The sequence below is a fragment of the Oncorhynchus kisutch genome, linkage group LG3 (assembly GCF_002021735.2).
Source record: "Oncorhynchus kisutch isolate 150728-3 linkage group LG3, Okis_V2, whole genome shotgun sequence".
NCBI lineage: Eukaryota > Metazoa > Chordata > Actinopteri > Salmoniformes > Salmonidae > Oncorhynchus > Oncorhynchus kisutch.
The window spans coordinates 17,730,394-17,753,247 of record NC_034176.2 but is presented as its reverse complement, the minus strand read 5'-3'; the positions used below and the strand labels follow the sequence as shown (position 1 = coordinate 17,753,247).

Genomic DNA, 22,854 nt, shown 5'->3' with positions numbered 1-22,854 from the left:
AACGTCATGCTACACTAACAGCCATGGTACGTTACGAGCAACACAACCAAATTAAGAAACTCTTGGCACGGTCACTGACTACGAAGAGACCTGGGGTTAAGTCTGCTTTCAAAATTTGTTCTGCTGCGAAGAAGAACGCTTTCATAGCCTAATAGCTTAGCGAGTCGAACAGCTATGTCTTGGCTATTATGAGGAAAGGAACGTTCAGAATCGGGAGGAGCAAATCTGTGCGTAATGGTAGGCTAAGCCTATGATGACCTTATCGGATGTGCTTTACTAACAGTATTTATAAAGGCAACTATCCTTCTAACAACTGTCGTACAGTACCAGTCAAAAGTTGACACCTACTCATTCAAGTGTTTTTCTTAAATATTTTTAAACAATTTTCTATATTCCAGAATAATAGTGAAGACAAAAAAACGATGAAATAACACATATGGAATCATGTAGAAACCAAAATATATTTTATATTTGAGATTCTTCAAAGTAGCCAGCTTTGCCTTGACACCTTTGCGCACTCTTGGCATTCTCTCAACCAGCTTCACCTGGAATGCTTTTCCAACAGTCTTGAAGGAGTTCCCACATATGCTGAACACTTGTTGGCTGCTTTTCCTTCACACCGCAGTCCAACTCATCCCAAACCATCTCAATTGCGTTGAGGTCGGGTGATTGTGGAAGCCAGGTCATCTGATGCAGCACTCCATCACTCTCCTTCTTGGCCAAATAGCCCTTACACAACTTGGAAGTGTGTGTTGGGTCATTGTCTTGTTGAAAAACAAATGATTGTGGGACTATGTGCAAACCAGATGGGATGGCGTATTGCTGCAGAATGCTGTGGTAGCCATGCTGATTAAGTGTGCCTTGAATTCTAAATAAATCACTGACCGTGTCACCAGCAAAGCACCCCCACACCTCCTCCTCCATGCTTCACGGTGGGAACCACACATGCGGAGATAATCTGCTCACCTACTCTGCTTCTCACAAAGACAAAGCGGTTGGAACCAAAAATTTGTACTCAAATTTGTACTAATCAGACCAAAAGGACATATTTTCACCGGTCTAATGTCCATTGCTCATGTTTCTTGGCCCAAGCAAGTCTCTTCTTATTGTTGTCCTTTAGTAGTGGTTTCTTTGCAGCAATTTGACCATGAAGGCCTGATTCATGCAGTCTCCTCTGAACAGTTGATGTTGAGATGTGTCTGTTCCTTGAACTCTGAAGCATTTATTTAGGCTGGTAACTCTAATGAACTTATCCTCTGCAGCAGAAGTAACTCTGGGTCTTCCATTCCTGTGGCGGTCCTCATGAGAGCCAGTTCCATCATAGCACTTGATGGTTTTTGAGACTGCACTTGGAGAAACTTTCAAAGTTCTGTATTGACTGACCTTCATGTCTTAGAGTAATGATGGACTGTTGTTTCTCTTTGCTTATTTGAGCTGTTCTTGCCATGATATGGACTTGATCTAGGGCTATCTTCTGTATACCACCCCTACCATGTCACAATACAACTGATTGGCTCAAATGCATAAAACACATTAAAAGTTAATTTAACAAGGCACACATGTTAATTGAAATGCGTTCCAGGTGACTACCTCATGAAGCTGGTTGAGAGAATGCCAAATGTGTGCAAAGCTGTCATCAATGGCTACTTTGAAGAACCTCAATAATACAATTTATTTTGATTTGTTTAACACTTTTGTGTTATTTCATAGTTTTGATGTCTTCACTATTATTCTACAATGTTGAAAATAGTAAAAAATAAAGAAACCCTTGAATGAGTAGGTGTGTCCAATTTTCTTGACTGGTACTGTATGTGAGTACACCCAGTTGAAAATAGTAAACTTGGGATCAGGAGACCACGGGGCCAGTGTGTGTGTGTGTGTGTGTGTGTGTGTGTGTGTGTGTGTGTGTGTGTGATGTATATGATTCCCATGTCGCATCAATTGTAGAAAATAACAAAAAGGCCCATGAAAGGCACAGAATATGCCCTCACATAACCACCTTTATTGACAATGTTTTGATCCACATCTTCATCGTCAGGTCAAAAGGACATATTTCACCCCACATGACCATTACGCACCCCCGATTCCAACCCCATTTAAGCACATGTAAATGGTTCATTCCCTTTTCTCTCTATGCATATTCTGAATTTAAGCATGAGAATAGCATGCTATTCACCTACTATTCATTCAGGGGTGGAGATAGAAAAAATTAAGATGTAGTGGAAATGTGTCTACAGATATGACATATTCTGACCTTGACTTAATTCCCTCATAACGCCACCACCTATATGCAAGAGGAAACCATGATTAAGGTTGAGCCACTTTCCAAGTGGTTGAAGCACTTTCCAAGTGCAAGTGGAAAAAGCATATTTTTTTCCCGATAACAGCATTCTCTATGCACTGTAATTTACAACTTGATAAAAGCTAGGTAAATGAGTAATCTGTTTGGATAAGGGGATTGAAAATTTTAATGACAGTTGTTTTAGATCTATTTGACCATATGATCGCTGGTGACAAATGTTAAACCAGTCACATGGTGGCAAACTGAAGCATGTCAACATTTCCACAGTGAAGTTTATAAAATGTTGTGTCCATTATGCAGAATGAAAAATCTTACAGCCTTTTAACTTACAGGGATGAGAGCTCTTGAATGTCTTAATTATAGGCTACCCCGAATCTCTATTGTTTTCTACTTCTATCATGATAAATATTAGCCACAATCAGCATCGACCGTCAGTAGACCTAATAATAACACATATTACACTGTCAATTTACTGTTAGTTCCCTTCAGTTGGTATAGCCTACATTATCATTCCATTTACCAGGGCCAAACGCACCAGCATATGGTCTCACAATGGGTCTGATGATCTCATCTCGGTACCTAATGGCAGTCAGGCTACCTCTGGCGAGCACATGGAGGGCTGTGCGGCCCCCCAAAGAAATGCCACCCCACACCATGACTGACCCACCGCCAAACCGGTCATGCTGGAGGATGTCTAGGCAGCAGAACGTTCTCCACGGCGTCTCCAGACTCTGTCACATCTGTCACATGTGCTCAGTGTGAACCTGCTTTCATCTGTGAAGAGCACAGGGCGCCAGTGGCGAATTTGCCAATCTTGGTGTTCTCTGGCAAATGCCAAACGTCCTGCACGGTGTTGGGCTGTAAGCACAACCCCCACCTGTGGACGTTGGGCCCTCATACCACCCTCATGGAGTCAGTTTCTGACCGTTTGAGCAGACACATGCACATTTGTGGCCTGCTGGAGGTCATTTTGCAGGGCTCTGGCAGTGCTCCTCCTGCTCCTCCTTGCACAAAGGTGGAGGTAGCTGTCCTGGTGCTGGGTTGTTGCCCTCTTATGGCCTCCTCCACATCTCCTGATGTACTGGCCTGTCTCCTGGTAGCGCCTCCATGCTCTGGACACTATGCTCACAGACACAGCAAACTTTCTTGCCACAGCTCTCATTGATGTGCCATCCTGGATGAGCTGCACTACCTGAGCCACTTGTGTGGGTTGTAGACTCCGTCTACCACTAGAGTGAAAGCACTGCCAGCATTCAAAAGTGACCAAAACATCAGCCAGGAAGCATAGGAACTGAGAAGTGGTCTGTGGTCACCACCTGCAGAACCACTCCTTTATTGGGGGTGTCTTGCTAATTGCCTATTATTTACACCTGTTGTCTATTCCATTTGCACAACAGCATGTGAAATTTACTGTCGATCAGTGTTGCTTCCTAAGTGGACAGTTTGATTTCACAGAAGTGTGATTGACCTGGAGTTACATTGTGTTGTTTAAGTGTATTTGGTCAATAACAAAAGTTTCTCAATACTTTGTTATATACCCTTTGTTGGCAATGACAGAGGACAAATGTTTTCTGTAAGTCTTCACAAGGTTTTCACACACTGTTGCTGGTATCTTGGCCCATTCCTCCATGCAGATCTCCTCTAGAGCAGTGATGTTTTGGGGCTGTTGCTGGGCAACACGGACTTTCAACTCCCTCCAAAGATTTTATATGGGGTTGAGATCTGGAGACTGGCTAGGCCACTCCAGGACCTTGAAATGCTTCTTACGAAGCCACTCCTTCGTTGCCCGGGCAGTGGGATCATTGTCATGCTGAAAGACCCAGCCACGTTTCATATTCAATGCCCTTGCTGATGGAAGGAGGTTTTCACTCAAAATCTCACGATACATGGCCCCATTCATTCTTTCCTTTACACGGATCAGTCGTCCTGGTCCCTTTGCAGAAAAACAGCCCCAAAGCATGATGTTTCCACCCCCATGCTTCACAGTAGGTATGGTGTTCTTTGGATGCAACTCAGCATTCTTTGTCCTCCAAACACGACGAGTTGAGTTTTTACCAAAAAGTTATATTTTGGTTTCATCTGACCATATGACATTCTCCCAATCTTCTTCTGGATCATCCAAATGCTCTCTAGCAAACTTCAGACGGGCCTGGACACGTCTGGCACTGCAGGATTTGAGTCCCTGGCGGTGTACTGTGTTACTGATGGTTGGCTTTGTTACTTTGGTCCCAGCTCTCTGCAGGTCATTCACTAGGTCCCCCTGTGTGGTTCTGGGATTTTTGCTCACCGTTCTTGTGATCATTTTGACCCCACGGAGTGAGATCTTGAGTGGAGCCCCAGATCGAGGGAGATTATCAGTAGTCTTGTATGTCTTCCATTTCCTAATAATTGCTCCCACAGTGGATTTCTTCAAACCAAGCTGCTTACCTATTGCAGATTCAGTCTTCCCAGCCTGGTGCAGGTCTACAATTTTGTTTCTGGTGTCCTTTGACAGTTCTTTGGTCTTGGCCATAGTGGAGTTTGGAGTGTGACTGTTTGAGGTTGTGGACAGGTGTCTTTTATACTGATAACAAGTTCAAACAGGTGCCATTAATACAGGTAACGAGTGGAGGACAGAGGAGCCTCTTAAAGAAGAAGTTACAGGTCTGTGAGAGCCAGAAATCTCGCTTGTTTGTAGGTGACCAAATACTTATTTTCCACCATAATTTGCAAATAAATTCATTAAAAATCCTACAATGTGATTTCTGGATTTTTTTTCTCATTTTGTCTGTCATAGTTGAAGTGTACCTATGATGAAAATTACAGGCCTCTCATCTTTTTAAGTAGGAGAACTTGCACAATTGGTGGCTGACTAAATACTTTTTTGCCCCACTGTATTTGTGAAGTTACACGGTACATCGGCCGCATCTGTAAATTATCTAGGAAGGTGCCTTGTGGCGCAGTTGGAAGAGCAGATCTACCCACCATTTGGCAGTGATGTTTGGGGCGCGTTTGAAGACTAGCAGCAGGTGTTGTTTAAACTTGTTTTTTTTCTTCTTCAGTTGTGGGTCAGTGATCAAGATGTGCCTGTGATTTTTTTATGATATGGTCGAATTGTTTGGGAAGTATTAAAGGAGACATTGGGCTCGTTATTCAGGGGGGGGGGGGGCTGGTTTGGGAGAGTGAGCCTGAATATTTCTGTAATGTCATGCAGCCATTACTCCTGGTAACGTCGCTGTATGAAGCATTCATCCAGACAGTGCGCCTACTACAGATCATATGTATGCAACAGTATTGGCTGATAGAGGTTCTTTTTGCAGGGTTGGAAGCTACCTCTGCGTAGGGAATTCCTGTCCGTCGGCTTTCTAGGTCCATGCTAAAGCCACCCACTGCCTCTTTACCGAAATGTTCAGAAAACTTGTTTCATGCGCATTACATGTCAGTGTGAATTTCTGATTTTCACTGCTTGTACACCTGTGATTATTGATTATGTGTGAAGTGCTTTTGGTATAGCCAAGTCTTGAATGGTTTCCACAACCACTATGCGTAATGGTCCGGTGGGGTGGAATGCATAGTACCAGGTAGTCATCTATTTTGGAGACAGGGATTGTGTCAGGACATGAAGGCAACACATGAAGTGGCACTGTTATAGGGGTGATGGGCAGCACCACCGTGGAAAACACACACACATTCTATTTACAGTTTCTGTAGAAAGGATTCACACCCCTTGACTTTCTCCACATTTTGTTGTGTTACAAGGTGGGATTAAAATGAATGTCATATTTTGTAAACGATCTACATAAAATACTCTGTCAAAGTGGAAGAAAAATTCTAACATTTGTTGAAAAGAATATGAAAAATAAAACACTACTATATTTTGATTACTTAACTATTCAACCCCCTGGGTCAATACATTTTAGAGTCACAGTTGGTAGAGATTTCAGCTGTGAGTCTTTCTAGGAAAGTCTAAAAGCTTTGCACATCTGGATTGAACAATATTTGTATATTCTTTAAAATTCTTCAAGCTCTATCAAGTTGGTTGTTGATCATTGCTAGACAGCCATTTTCAAGTCTTCAGGTCTAACCATAGGTTTTCAAGTAGATTTAAGTCAAAACTGTAACTTGGTCACTCAGGAACATTTAATGTCGTCTTGGTAAGCAACTCCGTGTAGATTTGGCCTTGTGTTTTAGGTTATTGTCCTGCTGAAAGGTGAATTTGTCTCCCAGTGTCTGTTGGAATGCCGACTGAACCAGGCTTCCCTAAAGGATTTTGCCTGTGCTTAGCTCTATTACATTTATTTTTATCCTAAAAAAAGACTCCCTAGTCCTTGCCGATGACAAGCATGCCCATAACATGATGCAGCCACTACCATGCTTAAAAATATTTAGAGTGGTACTCCGTGATCTGTTGTGTTGGATTTGCCCCAAACACAAGGCTTTGTATTCAGGATGTAAAGTTAATTTCTTAGCCAAATGTTTTGCAGTTTTAAATGTAGTGCGTTATTGCAAACAAGATGCATGTTTTGGAATATTTGTGTTCTGTACAGGCTCCCTTCTTTTCACTCTGTCATTTACGTTAGTATTGTGGAGTAACTATAATGTTGTTAATCTATCCTCAGTTCTCACAGCCATTCAACCCCGTAACTGTTTTAAAGTCACCATTGGCCTCACGGTGAAATCCCTGAGTGGTTTCCTTCCTCTCCGGCAACTGAATTCGTGTAATTATTAACTTCACCATGCTCAAAAGAGATATTCAATGTCTGCTATTTTTATTTATTTCATCTGCCAATAGGTGGTCTTTGCGAGGCATTGGAAAACCTTCCTGGTCTTTCTGGTTGAATCAGTGTTTGAAATGCACTGCTCAACTGAGGGATCTTACAGATAACTGTCTAAACATGGAACTTATGTGACTCGTTAAGGACATTTTTACTCCTGAACTTAGTTAGGCTATCCAAAAAGCACAGCAAATGTACAATTGTAAATGTTAGGGATTTCTGAACGTTTGCTCACAAATCGTTCTACATTTGTTCAAATTGTAGTTTTATTTGTAAGTTATGCTGAATATACACTGACTAGAAATGTAAACGCAACATGTAGTGTTGGTCCCATGTTTCATGAGCTGAAATAAACAATCCCAGAAATGTTCCATATGCACAAAAAGCTTATTTCTCTGAAAGGTTTACATCCCTGTTAGTGAGAATTTCTCCTTTGTCAAGATAATCCATCCACCTGACAGCTGTGGCATATCATAAAGTTGATTAAACAGCATGATCATTACACAGGTGCACCTTGTGCTGGGGACAATAAAAGGCCATTCTAAAATGTGCAGTTTTGTCACACAACACAATGCCACAAATGTCTCAAGTTGAGGGAGCGTGCAACTGGCATGCTGACTGCAGGAATGTCCACCAGACCTCTACCATAAGCCGCCGTTGTTTTAGAGAGTCCAACTGGCCTCACAACAACACCAGCCCAGGACCTCCACATCCGGCTTCATCTGAAACCAGCCACCCGGACAGCTGATGAAAGTGAGGAGTATTTCTGTATGTAATAAAGCTCTTTTGTGGGAAAAAAAACTCATTCTGATTGACTAGGCAGGGGCACAGCCATGGGTGGGCCTGGCTCCCAAGTGGGTGGGCCTATGCGCTCCCAGGCCCACCCATGGCTGTGACCCTGCCCAGTCATGTGAAATCCATAGATTAGGGCCTAATTTATTTATTTAAATTGACTGATTTCTTTATATAAACCTTAACTCAGTAAAATCGTAATTATTGTTCCATGTTGCGTTTCATATTCCTGTGCTGAAAGTGCATTAGTCAAGCTCCACCACTACTTTGTTCAATCTGCCCTCTGGTGAGTGGGGCCAAATTGTGAGAGGGAATTGTCGTCATTTCCCTAACTTCCTCTTTATAGGGGTTACACGTGCCAAGACCAGCACTGCTCAGTTACATAACACACTCAACCATTGCCACAATGTCAACAGAACAGCCATCATTTTTTACTACATATTCTGTCTACCAACTCAGACAAACCAACTATCAAGTATACAACATGGTAAAGCAGGTCTCTGGACAGTATTATACAGTTCTGAAATCGCGTACCCTGAAATAAGCTGTTGTCTGAAACCTGCAGTCCAAGAATCAGAGACAAACAGGAGGCTACTTAAAAAAGCAAAAGGAATAAACTAACCTGAGATACTGAAACCAGCAGTTGAAACTTCCATCACCCTCCATGGCAGATAGATTTCAACTCCGCCATTCACACACCAGAGACTAAGACCAAAACAATACAACCTCCACCAGTCCCTTCCTCTATGAGCCAAGCCCTCCCTCACCCCTCCCACAGGCATATCAAAACATCCTTCAACCGCAGAACCATATGGAACGGGGAACAGAACACTAGTCTCTGTGTGTGTGTGTGTGTGTGTGTGTAGCAGACCTGAGTTCAAATAAATATGTATGAGTATTTTCTAATAATATGACCCGAAATCAAATGTAATTGATACAGAGGTACAATCAGTAAGGCTGGTCTGAATGGATAGCAAAGCTGTGAAACCTATTGTTATTCTTAGGATAATCTTTTTTTTCACTTGACATGGTCAAATAACTCAAGCATAGGTTTGGTAACTTTTGTTCTAACATGGCACACAGAAACTAGAGGCCATGAGTAACTTGGTCAAAAAGAACCGCACTGACTGGCCAATAGGTGGCGCTGTTATAGGCAGTCTCATTTAAACCTTCATATCTGCTGCCCCGTTTGACCTAGAGACTTAACTTTGTATGTAGATGTCTTTCCTCATACTGAACACATTTTCCTGAAGGACCCATAAGGTACATCAAGATAAACTTTCCTCCATCTTGGAAGCTTGGGGATTGGTTAAGAGATGGCTGAGTTACTGATCAATCAGAAAATCAGATTTCACGTGTCCATTTACAGTGCCTCCCCCGCAAGTATTCACAACCCTTGACTTTTTCCACATTCTGTTGCATTACAGGCTGTATTAAAAATTGAGTCAATTGAGATTGTGTCATTGATCTATACACAATACCCCATAATGTCAAAGTGGAATTTTGCTTGTATTATTGTTTTGTAATTAAGAAATTAAGCTGAAATGTCTTGAGTCAATAGGTATTGTGGTATCCCAGGAGGTCTACCCCGGGGGATGGTAATAGAGTGGAGGTACGTGAGGCGATATTGGCTCCCTCTGCTGGGAATACGGGAGCTGGGCACCCCGACACGGACAGCAAACGAGGTAATTAGAGGAAAGCGCCAACCAGCCGTGGAGGCTAAATAAAAGGAGCACGGTGGCACATCGCGGGAGAGAAGGGAGAGAGACTGACGCCAGTTAAGAAAGACCGAGCAAACCCTAAGTTATTTATTTGATATATTTATTTTCTGTCTTTGTAAACTTGTTTTTGCGGACTAAACCCTCACTGTCTCTGTGTCAATCTCTGCACTCTCCACCCAACGGTTTACTGCAGTATTCAAACCCTGTTATGGCAAGTCTAAATAAGTTCAGTAGTAAAAAAAGTATTCCGTGTTCAATAATAGTGGTTAACGGGATTTTTTAATGACTACCCCATCTCTGTACCCCACAAACAATTCTCTGTATGTTCCCTCAAATTGAGTTGTGAATTTCAACCACAGATTCAACCACAAAGACCAGGGAGGTTTTTCAATGCGTAGCAAAGAAGGGTACCTGTTGGTAGATGTGTAAAAATAAAACAAGCAGACACTGAAAATACCTTTGAGCATGGTGAAGTTATTAATTAGGAAAGTGCTCAGGGATTTTACCATTTAAAACAGTTACGGATTTAGTTTAAATAGTTATATGAGACAACTGAGGATGGATCAACATTGTAGGTACTCCACAATCCTAGCCTACATTACAGAATGAAACTGAAGCCTGTACAGAATAAAAATATTCCAAAACACGAATCCTGTTGCAACAAGGCACTTAAGTAATAATGTAAAAAATGTGGCAAAGAAACGTAATACTTAGTATTCAGGACAAAAAGTATGTTTGGGGCAAATCCAACAACAAATCCCTGAGTACCCCTCTTAATATTTTCAAGCATGCACCTGGTTGTTTGCTTTGCAACAGACAGTGGGGCACAAATTCACCTTTCAGCAGGTCAATAATCTAAAACAAGACCAAATCTACACTGGTGTAGTGGTGCCTACTATAATGGTCCCAAAAAGTTGCAAAACGGACCGCCCTGCGTCAAAGGCACCCTGAGTAAAAAATCGTATATTATTCAGTTTTTTTAGATTGTTTTTCAATAACAAAACTTGATGGTTTAAGTCCAAAACAATGCTTAAATGACTATCTGATTCGGTGGGCCTGTCAGGACCTGGCTCCCCAGTGGGTTGGCATCTGTCCACCCCATCCATGTCTACGCCCTGATGCAAACAGCACATGGTGACAATTACGCATCAAATAGCCTACTAACAAACACTTCAGACTAAACTTTTTCATACCCATTGTTGCCTTAGTTATAATTTCCTACTCTACCGGCTACCGATGTCATTCTTCTGTGAGCTGCTCCATGCCAAAACCGTTTCCTCTTTCTGCCTGCAATGATATTCCGCTGAAACTAGGCTGTGTGCGCAACGCACATGTGAATATATTTCACGTGCTTTGCGATCGTGTAGGCTACTTTGTTTGATTTAACTATTGTACTACATAATTGATAAATCGTATACCTCCACTACACTACTTTGATACGCATCAGTAGGGATGAAGTTGTGAGTATACGCAATTCCCACTGGAGGAAAAAAATATGATTTATACCTTTGTATACCCTCCACTTCACCACTTACCCTTTGTATTTAAAAAAAAAGTGCACTCTCCTGAGTGCCCTGGTATAACGGTTGCTGTCCTTTCAGAATCACACACCTGTCACACACTGAAGGCCTATAGGTTCGCCACTGCGCAAACATGTCCATAATATACAAAAAGTCTGTTAATATAATGATTCAAGAAAGAAGTGTATAAATTAGGCCTGGCGAAGCTGTTTTAGGCACCGACTGAATGGAAGCGGATGATTCGTTTTTTACTCCGCTGGTCTCGTGAAGAAATTACACGTCCTCACTGTACAAATGTATCTGACACCGAGACAATACCAAGTCACTCAAATCTTGGTCTCAAATACTACAACACTGGGTTGAATATATATTTTACGGTATTAATATCCATTGAGTGATTGGTTGAGGTTTCTTGGGTGCGTGACGTCACTACGAGTCCGTGAGAAACATGAGACAGATTCTCTCGCCTGGAATCGGAAACCAGTAGTGACCACCAAATTAAATTACAGTTAATTTACAAGTAAACGGAGAATATAACATTCCGGCATCTCAATAACATTGTTGCAGAGGAGGGCTTGCTAGATAGTGTTTGAGTCATCTCAGATGTTTTCTTGTTTTACAGTTCAGCTGGCTTGTGAAATGCACATTTTTGACGTAAGCTAACTAAACTGCTTCTAGACTCGGGTGCTCATGGGATTTCAGGAGCCAGAGGATTAGATGATTCCACAATGGGCAACAACTGGCTACTAGAACTGAACAGATGGTCATGGGGCAATGACATTTGGTATGTAAAGCTTATGTATGTCCTTAGAAGCTGAGTGAATATAAAGTCACTGACACTTTAGGATGGTACAACAGACCAGTTGGTGGCAATATAGATCTCATTGGCATCAGTGGCACCATAGGATACTAGAGCAATAACCTTCGATCAAGTGGACTTTGTCTCATGCACATTAATGTTAGATTCTAATTATGCAGACAATGTGAATGATCATGATTAGTATAGCTGTAAAATCACATATAGTTGCCCTATTATGTCAACAACAAAAAACATTTTATTTGCCACGTGCTTCGTAAACAATGTGTGGACGAACAGTGAAATGCTTACTTAGAGGTTTTCCCAACAATGCATAGAGAAAGAAAATACAGAAATAATTGAAAAGTAAAACACAACGATAAAAGTAATAGACATACAATGAGTAACAATCTATGTATATATTGGGTACACTACCGGTCAAAAGTTTTAGAACACCTACTCATTCATGGGTTTTGCTTTATTTGCACTATTTTCTGCTTTGTAGAATAATAGTGTAGACATCAAAACTATGAAATTACATATAGAATCATGTAGTAACCAAAAAAAGTGTTAAACAAATCAAAATATATTTGTGATTCTTCAAAATAGACACCCTTTGCCTTGATGACAGCTTTGCAGTGTCTTGGTATTCTCTCATCCAGCTTCACCTGGAATGCATTTCAATTAACAGGTGTGCCTTGTTAAAAGTTAATTTGTGGAATTTATTTCCTCAATGCGTTTAAGCCAATCAGTTATGTGACAAGGTAGGGTGGTATACAGAAGAAAGCCCTATTTGGTAAAATACCAAGTCCATATTATGGCAAGAACAGCTCAAATAAGCAAAGAGAAACAACAGTCCATCATTACTTTAAAACATGAATGTCAGTCAATATAGAACATTTCAAGAACATTGAAAGTTTCTTCAAGTGCAGTCACAAAAACCATCAAGTGCTATGATGAAACTGGCTCTCGTGAGGACCGCCACAGGAATGGAAGACCCAGAGTTACTTCTGCTGCAGTGGATAAGTTTGTAGCGGTATTTATTAGAGAGGGTAAAGAAAGATTTTGTTCGGGCGCCAGGCAGGTATTAACCATGCCAAAAGGAAAAGAGTAGAATAGAGAGAGTACCACTACCAGACACACACACATCAGCAGAAGAGACTGCCTAGAGTGTAGCCTGTTTACCAGATAGCCAGTGGAGAGAAAAGAGAATACACACCATATAAAACCCACATCACAACACAGGGGTAACCCAAACAAGAATACCTCATACAATAATACTAATACTAATAATGGCAGAGCAATTCAACAGCAACTTCATACAAGAACGAACCCAGTCATCAACATAGGATTTGCAATAATCTGTATTATTATTTTCTAGTGGATGAGTGCAGAGGGTATGAATGTGGGGGGTGTTCATCGACACAACAAAGGCCTTAAAAATGTCCACAGTCTTCACGGCCACATGTCATTAGTACACCCCACCTCAATACAGTTCACATAATATACAACTTGCAAGCAACCTACTAAAATATCCCTCCAAACACTTCTGGCAGGGAAATAATAGTTCAGCTCTAATGAACTTCAATGGGAAGTGCATTTGAAAAATAGAGAGTCTGTTGCAGGGTAAAGCACTGGAATGAGAGGGAAGAGAAAGAGAAAAAGATAAGAGAGATCTTAGCTGTGGTCTTCAGGCGTGCAGGTGTACTGTCTGACTGTCCGATGGTTTGTTGGTTGGTATGTTAAAGCTTCGCAACAATGTTGCTACTAATCCATGCGATCCATAACGGGCGCGGTCCCAAATGAAAACAACCACGACCTAGAGCGATTACACCGATGATTGTGTTATATACTCTATAAACTACACACGCTGAAAACAAACAAAACTTCTGCAGCACAGCACACACAATCAAACTGCCGCGCCACCCAAGAGCCCCTTCCCAAATAGCTGAACGAGCTCTCTTTATCGCCTCCTTCCTTACTGCTCATGCGCTCTTAAAGTGGCAGCGCACGGTGAAGGCTCCGAGCAGATTTCGCCACAAGTTCAATAGAGTTACCAGCCTCAGAAATTGCAGCCTAAATAAATGCATCACAGAGGTCAAGTAACAGACACATCTCAACATCAACTGTTCATTAGAGACTGCGTGAATCAGGCTTTCAAGGTCGAATTGCTGCAAAGAAACCACCACTAAATGACCCCAATAAAAAGAGACTGGCTTGGGCTAAAAACAGAAGCAATGGACATTAGACCGGTGGAAATCTGTCCTTTGGTCTGGAGTCCAAATTCGGCATTTTTGGTTCCAACCTCCGTGTCTTTGTGAGATGTGGTGTGGGTGAACGGATGATCCCTGCATGTGTATTTCCCACCGTGAAGCGTGGAGAAGGTGGTGTTATGGTGTGGGAGTGCTTTGCTGGTGACAGCGTCTGTAATTTATTTATCATTTAAGGCACACTTAACCAGCATGGCTACCACAGCATTCTGCAGCGATACGCCATCCCATCTGGTTTGCGGTTAGTGGGACTATCATTTGTTTTTCAACTGAACAGTGAACCAACACACCTCCACGCTGTGTAAGGGCTATTTTACCAAGAAGGAGAGTGATGGAGTGCTGTATCAGATGACCTGGCCTCCACAATCACCCGACCTCAAACAAATTGAGATGGTTTGGGATGAATCGGACCGCAGCCAACAAATGCTCACCTTATGTGGGAACTCCTTCAAGACTGGGAAATGCAATCCAGGTAAAGCTGGTTGAGAGAATGCCAAGAGTGTGCAAAGCTGTCAAGGGAAAGAATGGCTATTTGAAGAATCTCTAATATTACATATTTTGATTTGTTTAACACTTTTTTTGGCTACTACATTATTCCACATGTGGTATTTCATAGTTTTGATGTCTTCCCTATTATTCTACAAAAAAAATCCTTGAATGAGTAGGTATTCTAAAACTTTTTACCGGTAGTGTATATCCAAGGGGTACCAATACCGAGTGGATGTGTAGGAGGTAAGAGGTAGATATGTATATACAACCAGGAATTAAGTGCCAGATAGTAAACAGTAGCAGCAGTATATGTGATGAGTAAAAACAAGTTGGTGCAAAAACCATCCAAGCAAATAGTCCGAATATCTATTTGGCAGTCTGTTGGTTCCATTCTCTAAACTGTTTTAATAAATATTAATGCTTGCATTATGTCTCTGCTGTTCATTCAGTTAAGCATGCCCTCAATTGAACTACCTCTATTGGAAGCATTTTCTAATAATTCCCAAAAATTTGCCTACTATTTAAAATTATTTTCTAATACTTATTTCAAATACTATTTTCAAATACATAGTGTATGAGTCAGTGTATTTGCGTATTTCCAAACACATTCCAATTTACTACTAAAAATCAAACAAATTGAAATATTTACTTTCAAATGTCTTTGAAAGTAATTGAAATACCCTAAATAGTATTTGAACCCTGATCTGGTGTGTAGACGTGTTTGACAATCTTATCTGATCTCTTACACACACGCATACAAAATCACGTTCACACACACACACACACACACACACACACACACAGACTGGATGTATCAAGTTCTCATTAAAGTTAAATACAACTAACTTGTCCCTTCACGAACCACCAAACTATAGCTTATGGTAACCTCCTAGCATCGTAAACAAAAACGTGGGAGGCTAATCCTTCCATGTAGCAAACTGACTGAAATGGTCAAAACATAATTGGTAGGTGTTATGTCTAGGCCTACACAGTGGCATCATGTCAGTCAGTGCTACTCATAGGCCTTTGCTACTTCACAATGTGGAAAAACTATAATTCCTGAAAGCTTTCCATGTGTTATCTTACCTCTCTCCCCTTTCAGTTTTACCTCCGTGGTGATTACTGCACATGTGGCTCAAGAGTACAAACAAACAAGCTTTTCAAAACTAGGCTGAGAGTGGACTGTGGCATTCAAAGCCAACTGAACCTGTCAAGTAGACTTAGATATGCTCAGCTGACCAACTACCTGAGATATCCATTGTGATGTCACCAAAAAAAGATCAACAATAGCGCCTCATGCTCTATGCCTAAAGGCAACATACAGCAAGTCAAATGTATTTGCAGAGAACTTCCAAGGGATGTAGAAACATTTGTCAAGCACACATACAATATGTTGTTGTGTGCCCTCCTGGGACTCAGACCTTGGTTCTCAAAGTCAACGACACTTGTTCCGTTAAAAGTGCAGAGAGGCGAGGCATGCGACAATAACACAAGTTACTGTCAGCATGCATGCTGTGGTCAGGTGATCATAGGCAGCTGGTTGTGTGGATACAGCATGGGGCAGCAATAATACCACAATGTGGCTGGCAAGTTTGCCTCCGGCCTAGCCAACAATTGGTCTCGCCTTTTGGACAACAGCGCACTCTGTTGATACCCATAGACTACTGCACTGACAGGCAGCCTCAAGTCACGAGCTAATCTTCTGAATGATTCATTGATTCTTAACACTGGGTTGATGGAGCAAGCACTTGCATTCATTATCAACACGTTCTGAACTAAATACAATTCCAATGTCATCGGAGTAGAGAAAACGATGACGTCTAAACCTGTTTATTCTATACTGAACAAAAATATAAAACGCAACATGTTACGTGTTGGACACATTTCATGAGCTCATGTTAGTGAGCATTTCTCCTTTGCCAAGATATTCCATCCACCTGACAGGTGTGGCATATCAAGAAGCTGAATAAACAGCATGATAATTACACAGGTGCAATTGGCATTCTGACTGCAAGAATGAGGCCGGTTGGACGTACTGCCAAATTCTCTAAAACAACATTGGAGGTGGCTTATCCTCGGATGGGGCCACTGTGTCTCCTGACCCCTCCTGTCTCAGCCTCCAGTATTTATGCTGCAGTAGTTTGTGTTGGGGGGCTAGGGTCAGTTTGTTATATCTGGAGTACTTCTCCTGTCCTATTCGGTGTCCTGTGTGAATTTAAGTGTGCCCTCTCTAATTCTCTTACTTTCTCTCGGAGGACCTGAGCCCTAGGACCATGCCTCAGGACTACTTGACATGATGACTCCTTGCTGTCCCCAGTCCACCTGGCTGTGCTGCTGCTCCAGTTTCAACTGTTCTGCCTTATTATTATTGGACCATGCTGGTCATTTATGATTATTTGAACAACTTGGCCATGTTCTGTTATAATCTCCACCCGGCACAGCCAGAAGAGGACTGGCCACCCCACATAGCCTGGTTACTCTCTAGGTTTCTTCATAGGTTTTGGCCTTTCTAGGGAGTTTTTCCTAGCCACCGTGCTTCTACACCTGCATTGCTTGCTGTTTGGGGTTTTAGGCTGGGTTTCTGTACAGCACTTTGAGATATCAGCTGATGTACGAAGGGCTATATAAATACATTTGATTTGCTTATGGTAGAGAAATTAACATTCAATTATCTGGCAACATCTCTGGTAGACCTTCCTTCAGTCAGCATGCCAATTGCATGCTCCCTCAACTTGAGACATACGTGGCATTGTATTGTGTGACAAAACTGCACATTTTTGAATGGCCTTTTATTGTTCCCAGCACAAGGTGGACCTGCGTAATGATCATGCTATTTAATCAGCCTCTTGATATGCCACACTGTAAGGTGGATGGATTATCTTGGCAAAGGAGAAATGCTCAATAACAAATGTAAACAAATTTGTGCACAACATTTGGGAGAAATAAACTTTTTCTGGGATCTTTTATTTCAGCTCATGAAACACAGGACAAACACTTTGCATGTTGCGTTCATATTCTTGTTCAGTGTAATATGAAAATGAAGTTAACTTAAAAGAAGTTGCACAACATGCTATGGCCTACCTCATGCCATGGGAGGTAGGGGTTGATGTTACTGATGTAACTTGCTGTGGGGGGGAGAAGGTGGTTGAGGTTGCTGATACGGTTTGTCGTAGGCAGGAGGTGGCCGTTGCCTGAGAGGAACCAAAACCTGTAGGGGGTTTCATGGTCAAAGGCAGATCTTCATCTGAAGAATTGTCCTCCGATGCCCCCAGGATGAACTTGGGGCGCGCTTGTCGAGCTTCTAGGCCTGAGATGAGTTTGGGCCTGATCGTTCTACTGGGAGGCTGAGGGACAACGAAGGGAAGGGATGGCTGTGTGTGCTTCATTTCCTCCGAAGAGGCCTGAGGAGCCTGGGAACCCCCTGCCCTGGGTATCATGGGACCGACAGTGGGGTCAATGTGGGTTAGGGGACGGTTGTCCCCGCTATCTGTTGAGGTAGATGCTGCAAGACCCATGGGTGTGGATTGTTTAGTAGGGGGTAGAGCAGGGGTGTGTGCAGCCGCAGCGGATCTATCGGCCGCTTGCATCTCCTCCTGTGCTGCAGCTGCAGGGGTTCCACAGCCAGTCACTATTTCCTCCCCTTTATCCAGCATCTGCTTGACCTTAATCATCCAGAATAGACACAATATCAGTAGTAATCCCAAGAGTAGAAGTGGGAGCATTCAGACATCCTCTTGAAACTGCAAAATAAAAATAGATGTATGATACTTATCCCAATTTCCTGACTGTACCAACTTTTATCATTAGAAAATAAATATGGATTCAAATGAATTATGCAACTGCCTCATAAGGAATTCAGTAAAGTGCACAAGCAACCGTTTCCATAGAAGCAAAACACCTTGTATAAAATCTATTCAGAGTCGTTCAATGTCATTTCAGCAAGCCATGACACCCACCATCACAAATTGTTCTTAAATTGTTTCTGTAACATTTTATTTATTTTTGCGATATTAAGCTAATTGACTGCACCCAAATTGGCCCTTTTGATTTATTGGATTCAAATAATATTCAATATTGTACCCAACATCTGATTTGGACCAAACTTCTTCCTACCATTGAGTAACACATATGAGGAAATACAATAAAATGGTCATGAGGAATCCAACGAAAGCCACCCACAGACCCCCCACACCAAACCCACCTCAACAACCAGTATACAGTGTCAGTTCCCTATGTCTAACAAGTAGTATGGAGCTGCGGTTTGGAGAATTGCTTTTTCATTCTATTTCATGTATTCCTCCTGAATCTGGTGATGTAATTTTTTTCCCTGTTCTGAATTGCTTTCATGGAGGACTGGCTTAAATTGTGAGGATGACCACACAATTGATTTTATCATGAGCAAATGCTATTGCTTTTGTACCCAAAGTTGCAAAGAAAATGTTCTGATCCATTTAATAAACACAAGAGTCCAGCCAAATTGATACAATTGTGTGGCAGTAGCAGGAACAGTGGCATCTAGTGGGGATAACCTGGTACTTTCACTCATTTATGGTAAATAATGCAAGCGACTTCAATGGCTAATTTCTCTGAACAGAGGGAGAAAAAAAAAAAAAAAAAAATCACAGGTAATACATTACAAAGGATGAAAACACAATAGGCCTACTCCAAGCCACAGCTCCATACTACTTGTCAGACAGACAACTGATACTGTATATTTTTTGTTGGTGTGGGATTGGCGTGGGGGGGTACATGGGTGGCTTTTGATCATTTAATTGGATTCCTCGTCTTACTCATTGTTCGGAAGAATTATGGTTAAAATCGGATGCTCGGTACTATATTTATAGTAGATTATATGAATCCCTTTAATAAAAAATTAGCTTAATTACATTAAGAAAATTATGTTTCAGGAATGCTAATCTTAACTTTTTCTAACAGAAACCATTTCAGCACAATCTGAGATGGGGGAATGCTCTCCCAACCCTACACTGAGAGAACAGACTATGTGGAGGTTGACCCCAATCACTGTTCAAGGGTTAGATGTCTTCTTTATCCCCCGCTAATATTTACAGTCAGGCAGTAAGGTAATCTGATCCCAGATCTGTGGTTAGAGGCAACTTCTACCTCATAAGGACAGTCTCTGAAAGCCCAGACAAACAGGAATGTAAACTACAAGCAGGCAAAGAAACATGCCTGTTATGGCAGTGCACAAGGTAGCCTGTAAATGAACAACCCAAATGGGTTGTTTTTTCAGTTGCGAAAACTTTTGCAGTGTTTTTAGGGACTAGGCTAGTGAATAGGCTATTCCTTCACTACTACTTTGTGACAACCTTACTCTGGCAGCTGACGAGAGAGAGAGCTGAGTGGGTTTCATTCATACAAACACAGCTAACATCTGTCGTTGTGACACATGGAGGAAAGGTCAGCAGTGAGGGAATAAAATGTGGAGGGGGAGGGACAAGCCCAAGAATTCCTCCTTAAGATCCAAGGACCCTTTATGTTATTTTCAGAGGTAGACTGGCTCTGGCAGCCAAAACAGCCAAATACTCCATCTAAACGGGAGTTGAGATACGGTTCTAGAAACATAAAGCCATTTACTTTCATACAGGGGTGGAAGTAAGCCGATATGGCATCCCGGCAAAATAAATAGTGGGGGTACGCCATACCGGTAAAACATGAGCCTATCACAATAAACACAAAGTGCCAAGAAAAGATGAGTGGCTGTGACTTAGGGCCGGGTGGACAACTGTGGAAGCATCAATTCAGGCTTCAAGTGTAGGCCTAATGACAATTGCAGAATGTTATTACAATACATGTAGTTGTTCTGTAACAGACAGCATTCATCAAATTGCAGGTGCACAGTTCACTGTTTGAATGATGAAATTATTTTGCGTTTAGTCTACAGGAGTGCCTTTCTGAAGTGATTGTCAAACAATCAGATGAAAACATTATGACTGGTTGTGCTTATGCCACATTAAAAAGTTAATGAATGTTGAAAATAATATAAATATATACTAGGCCGAGGCTACCAGGCCCACAGAGATCATATGATATTAATAGGGATTCTATGATTACACCTAGGCTATAAATAAATAAAAGTGTGCGTGCTTGGGTGTCCCATACCGGTAAAAAATTAAATCTACTTTCACCCCTGCCTTCATATCACATCAAAATAATTTCACAAATATAAAATATAAACTTATAGTTCAAACACATTTCTGTCAACCTTCTTCCATTACACAGGTGTTCGTGGAATGCTAGATAGCTAATTATCACAGCCTCAGTCTTCCGTAAACACGTGCTGTAACATGGGGATATGGCTGTGTAGGAACACTAACCCTATGAAAGGTGTACTATTTCGCCTTTTTTAATGATTTCTCGCTGATATGGAAGATATGTTTGTTACGGTTTTCTAGTGGTGAAGGAGAGTCGGACCAAAACGCAGCGTGTAGATTGCGATCCATTTTTAATCAAACAAACGTAAACACGAAATAACACAAACACTACAAAACAATAAACGTAACGAAAACCGAAACAGCCTATACTTGTCAACTAACACATAGACAGGAACAAAGACACTAAGGACAATCACCCACGACAAACTCAAAGAATATGGCAACGATAAACACCTGCCTCTGATTGAGAACCACTCCAGACAGCCATAGACTTTGCTAGATAACCCACTAAGCTACAATCCCAATACCACTACCAAAACCCCAAGACAAACACACCACAATTACAAAAAACCCATGCCACACCCTGGCCTGACCCAATACATGAAGATAAATACAAAATACTTCGACCAGGGCATGACAATGTTACTAATGTTTCCAAAACCGTACTGCAAGCGATGCCTGTCCACAGTTAGATCGAGCGTCAGAGCTCTTAACAAAAGTACCCCGGACCTTCTTCAATAGGCGCTAAAGGTAGTTAGTATCTGGGACAGGCAGGCAGGCAAGTCATATAGCCTTAACCAGGGGTTCTCAAACTTTTTGGGGCCGGGGACCCCTTTTGTGATAGCAAATTCATCAGAGACCTCTCATAATCAGAACAACTTGGGTTAGTAAATCTCCTTGTATGCTATTTGTTATCTATGACTTCGGCAGTGTATGGCTGAATGAACCAAGTCTTGGAGTCTGGGAATAAACATTTTAAAGGAGAGAATTTTAGTTTTCAAGCAATTTTCCTGCAGTTCTATACATTATCATAGGGCAGAGAGATTTTTTGTTGTTGCAGCTTTAAAGCTAATATCCTGCAATTTACACATTTTGCCATGAGGAGATAAACTGCAGTTTTAAAGCTTAAATTACAGTGCATCTAAGAAAAGAAAAAGAAAAAAAGTTTTAAAAATAATAATTGGGGGCGAATATAGATAGTTAGTTAAAATGTATAATTGGTGAGTTGAAGTACTGTGGATACCCAGTATTACACCCTTTCAAATTCTTCCACCTTGGCCAAAATTAGTTGAATTTTTTGTTTAATAAAATGTTATAACCCCTTTTTCTCCCCGATTGGTAGTTACAGACTCAGGAGAGGCGAAGGTCGAAAGCCATGTATCCTCCAAAACACGACCCTGCCAAGCCGCACTGCTTCTTGACACCATGCTTGCTTAACCCGGAAGACAGCCGTACCAATGAAACAATGTTCAGCTGGCGACTGAGATCAGCTTGCAGGCGCCCGGCCCGCCACAAGGAGTCACTAGAGCGCAATGGGACAAGAAAATCGCAGCCAGCCAATCCCTCCCCTAACCCGGACGACGCTGGGCGAATTGTGCACCGCCTCATGTGTCTCCCGGTCACGGCCAACTGTGACACAGTCTGGAATCGAACCAGGGGTTGTAATGACACCTCAAGTACTGCGATGCAGTGCCTTAGACCGCTACACCACTCAGGAGGCCTGGCCATATATATATATATATATATATATATATATATATATATATATATAAAATAATTTATTTCTCTCCAATATAAATAAATAGAGCTGTCCGCAGACCCCCTACAGTACCTCAACCGCGGACCCCACTTTGAGATCCGCTGGCCTAAACAAGATTGGTATAGGGACCAAGCAAAATGATACCATATCAGCATACAAAATCCTTAAAGCAAGACATCCTTGCTACCCTCACGTTCCCACAAAAAGGCATCTTCTCTGCCAAGTTTTACTTTCAAAGTGAACCTGGCTCAGAATGGTGGAGGGCCATTTCCTATAAC

At 41.7% G+C, this 22,854-nt stretch overlaps 1 protein-coding gene across 5 annotated transcripts in view; it reads right to left on the bottom strand.

Annotated features, from left to right (window-relative positions):
• The window catches only part of LOC109876227 (acetyl-CoA carboxylase 2-like), a 60,052-nt gene that overhangs the window by 36,282 nt on the left and 916 nt on the right, over positions 1-22,854 (bottom strand). For 3 of the 5 annotated variants that reach the window (XM_031818032.1, XM_020468689.2, XM_020468696.2), the window contains exon 2: positions 17,726-18,306. In XM_031818032.1, coding sequence (XP_031673892.1) covers positions 17,726-18,306 — 581 coding nt within the window. Of the gene's footprint in view, positions 1-8,470; positions 8,584-17,725; positions 18,385-22,854 lie in introns of those variants that run through there. The other 2 variants (XM_031818029.1, XM_020468700.2) reach the window with 2 other exon arrangements.